The 3,343-nt window shown below is 56.1% G+C and overlaps 1 protein-coding gene across 1 annotated transcript; it reads left to right on the forward strand.

The window, feature by feature from the left end:
* The first annotated feature begins 2,151 nt into the window (after positions 1–2,151).
* On the forward strand, positions 2,152–3,031 carry KCNK3 (potassium two pore domain channel subfamily K member 3). The gene is given in 2 exon segments (XM_010177876.2): positions 2,152–2,960; positions 2,962–3,031. Coding segments are annotated over 2 exon segments (837 nt in total). The 5' UTR covers positions 2,152–2,193.
* Positions 3,032–3,343: the final 312 nt, after the last annotated feature.

The following is a 3,343-nucleotide window of genomic DNA, read 5'->3' on the forward strand; positions in this document are numbered from 1 at the left end:
GATGGGGCTCACAAGGAGACCCACATCCTAAAAAACCATCCTGGAGCAGCTGGTGCAGGAAGGATGGGGAGATATGGGCCATTGAGGAGGAGATGAAGGTGGTGGAGGAGGCAGGAGATGGAGGGCAGGGTGAAGGCTCGGTGTCTGCCCTGGGAGCAGAGGGGTGTGAAATGCACCAGCTGGCTCTGTTGTGGGACCTGATGGTCACCTGGGTGGTGTGGCATCTCCTCAATGTCCCCTCTGCTGCTGGGGAGGGGATGGTGAGCAGCAGGCAGGGAGGGGACACCAAGGAACAGCCCCTGTGTCCATCAGTGAGGGGAGGAGCAGGGTGACACCCGGCACTGATGAGAGTGGTGATGCTCTGGTGATGGCCTCCCTCTGGTGATGCTCTCCAGTGATGGTCACTGGTGATAATCTCCGGTGATACTCTCTGGTGATGCTCTCAGTGATGTTCTCTGGTGATGCTCTGGTGATGCTCTTGGTGATGCTCTCAGTGATGTTCTCCAGTGATGCTCTCGGTGATGCTCCCTCTGGTGACACTCTCTGGCCGTGCTCACTGGTTCGCTCTCCAATGTTTCCCTCTGGTGATACTCTCTGGTGATGTTCTCCAGTGATGGTCACTGGTGATACTCTCTGGTGATGCTCTCAGTGATGCTCTCAGTGATGGTCTCCAGTGACGGTCACTGGTGAAGCTCTCCAGCTCCTGTGACCGCAGCCCAGGTCGGCACCACTGGTGGGAAAGGGGAAGGAGAAAAGAGAAAGGGAAGAGGGAGAGGGAGAGGGGGGAAAAGAGGAGGGAAAGGGACAGGAGCAGAAGAGAAGGAGACAGCATCCCAGCACCCCAGCTCAGCACCACCAGGTCCCACCAGCTCGGCTGCCTCTGCCCAGCTGCAGGGATCCATCAGGGATGGATCCATCAGGGGTGGATCCATCAGGGATGTATCTGCTGGGGATGGATCTGCCAGGATGGTTCTATCAAGGGTGGATCCATCAGGGATGGCTCTGTCAGGGATGGATCTGTCATGGATGGATCTGTCAGAGATGGATCTGTCAGGGGTGGATCTATCAGGGATGGATCCATCAGGGATGGCTCTGTCAGGGATGGATCTGTCATGGATGGATCTGTCAGAGATGGATCTGTCAGGGGTGGATCTATCAGGGATGGATCCATCAGGGATGGCTCTGTCAGGGATGGATCTGTCATGGATGGATCTGTCAGAGATGGATCTGTCAGGGGTGGATCTATCAGGGATGGATCCATCAATCTGTCAGCGCAGAGGCAGGATGAGTCCTGTCTGCAGGGGTTTCATGCAGGTGGAGGATTAATTGAAACCCAGCTGGTTCCCCGGGGCTGGGCATGGATGTTCCTCCAGCTCCCACAGCAGCCCTGGACAGGGGGGACATGGGGTTGGGGTGACAGACAGGACCCAGCCACCCTTGTCTCGATTCCTTAAAAATCCTCATTTTCCCCATCTCCTGTGTCTCTCCACCTGGCTGCTCTCTGATGGGTCATCCTGGGTCCTTCAGGGAAGAGTGACCTCCAATTTCCAAACCTCAAGGTTGGGGAATCCCAGAATCCCAGACTGGTTTGGGTGGGAAGGGACCTTCAAGCTCACCCAGTCCCAACCCCCCTGCCAGCAGCAGGGACACCTTCCACTAGACCAGGTTGCTCAAAGCCTCATCCAACCTGGCCAAGAACACTTCCAGGGAGGAGCAGCCACAGCTTCTCTGCCCAACCTGGGACACTGTCTCACCACCCTCACACCAAACCATTTCTTCCTCACATCTCAACTCCATCTCCCCTCTGCCACTTTCAAGCCATGAATCCCCCCACCCCAGTCAAGGTCCATCCAAGCATCCCCCAGCTGCCTCCACCCCAACCCAGGGATGCAGCACCTCATCCATCACCCCCCACCATCCCCTTTCTCCACCAGCCCAGGGCCTTCCTTCTTCTCCAGCTCCCTCCTCTTCATTTTCAGTTGGAGACCGTCTGTGGTCACTCCTTGTGCCTGGGGGTGAGGACATCACCCATCAGGGTTGGGGTCCACCACCAATGACTCTGTTGGGGAAGCAGTTTGAGGTGCTGAACACCTTGTACCCTCCTCACACCACCAACCTGATCCCACTCTGTGGCTTTTCTCCCCAGGTTATGGCCATGCAGCCCCCAGCACAGATGGGGGGAAGGTCTTCTGCATGGTCTACGCCTTGCTGGGGATCCCCCTCACCCTTGTCATGTTCCAGAGCTTGGGCGAGAGGATCAACACGTTTGTCAAGTACCTCCTCCATCGTATCAAGAAGTGCCTTGGCATGAGACGGGCAGAGGTCTCCATGGCCAACATGGTCACCATTGGGTTCTTCTCCTGCATCAGCACCCTCTGCATCGGGGCAGCCGCCTTCTCCTACTACGAGCACTGGAGTTTCTTCCACGCTTACTACTACTGCTTCATCACCCTCACCACCATTGGCTTCGGGGACTATGTGGCCCTACAGAAGGACGAAGCCCTCCAGAACAAGCCACAGTACGTGGCCTTCAGCTTTGTCTACATCTTGACAGGGTTGACAGTCATCGGGGCTTTCCTCAACCTGGTGGTGCTGCGTTTCATGACCATGAACGCTGAAGATGAGAAGAGAGATGCTGAACATCGGGCTCTGCTCACCCGGAATGGTCAAGCCAGCACCATCCACACCACGGACACCACCTCAGCCACACCAGCAGCAGCGGTGGGGGGTGGTGGGGGTGGTGGCTTTCGGAATGTCTACGCTGAGGTTCTCCATTTCCAATCCATGTGCTCATGCCTGTGGTATAAAAGCAGGGAGAAGCTGCAATATTCCATCCCTATGATCATCCCTAGGGACCTCTCCACCTCAGATACCTGTGTGGAGCAGAGTCACTCCTCACCTGGTCGCTGTCCTGAGACTCCCTCCAACAGATGCTTCTGCAACGCCCGCCGGTCGGCCATGCTCTGTCTCCACTGGTCTCCACAGCCTGACAGCTTTCCAGGGGCTCATGAAACGCCGCAGCTCCGTGTAGACCTTCTCCATCCCCATCTACATCCCTTGGACCTCCCCTTGGTTCCACAGACCTTACTTGGTCATGGCAGGAGGAAACCACCTTGGGGTCTGGGTGGAAAGGGGAGGTGGTGGGCTGGGACCTATAGAAGGGTTGGGGGTCATGGTCCTCTGCCAGGACTTGAGAGGGATGTAGGAGCAGCAACAAGGCTGCCTTGCTCCTCTCCAAAGCAAAAAGAAGAAGAAGAAGAAGAAGAAGAAGAAGAAGAAGAAGAAGAAGAAGAAGAAGAAGAAGAAGAAGAAGAAGAAGAAGAAGAAGAAGAAGAAGAAGAAG

This window comes from Antrostomus carolinensis, unplaced genomic scaffold (genome assembly GCF_000700745.2).
Source record: "Antrostomus carolinensis isolate BGI_N321 unplaced genomic scaffold, ASM70074v2 scaffold21661, whole genome shotgun sequence".
Classification (NCBI taxonomy): domain Eukaryota; kingdom Metazoa; phylum Chordata; class Aves; order Caprimulgiformes; family Caprimulgidae; genus Antrostomus; species Antrostomus carolinensis.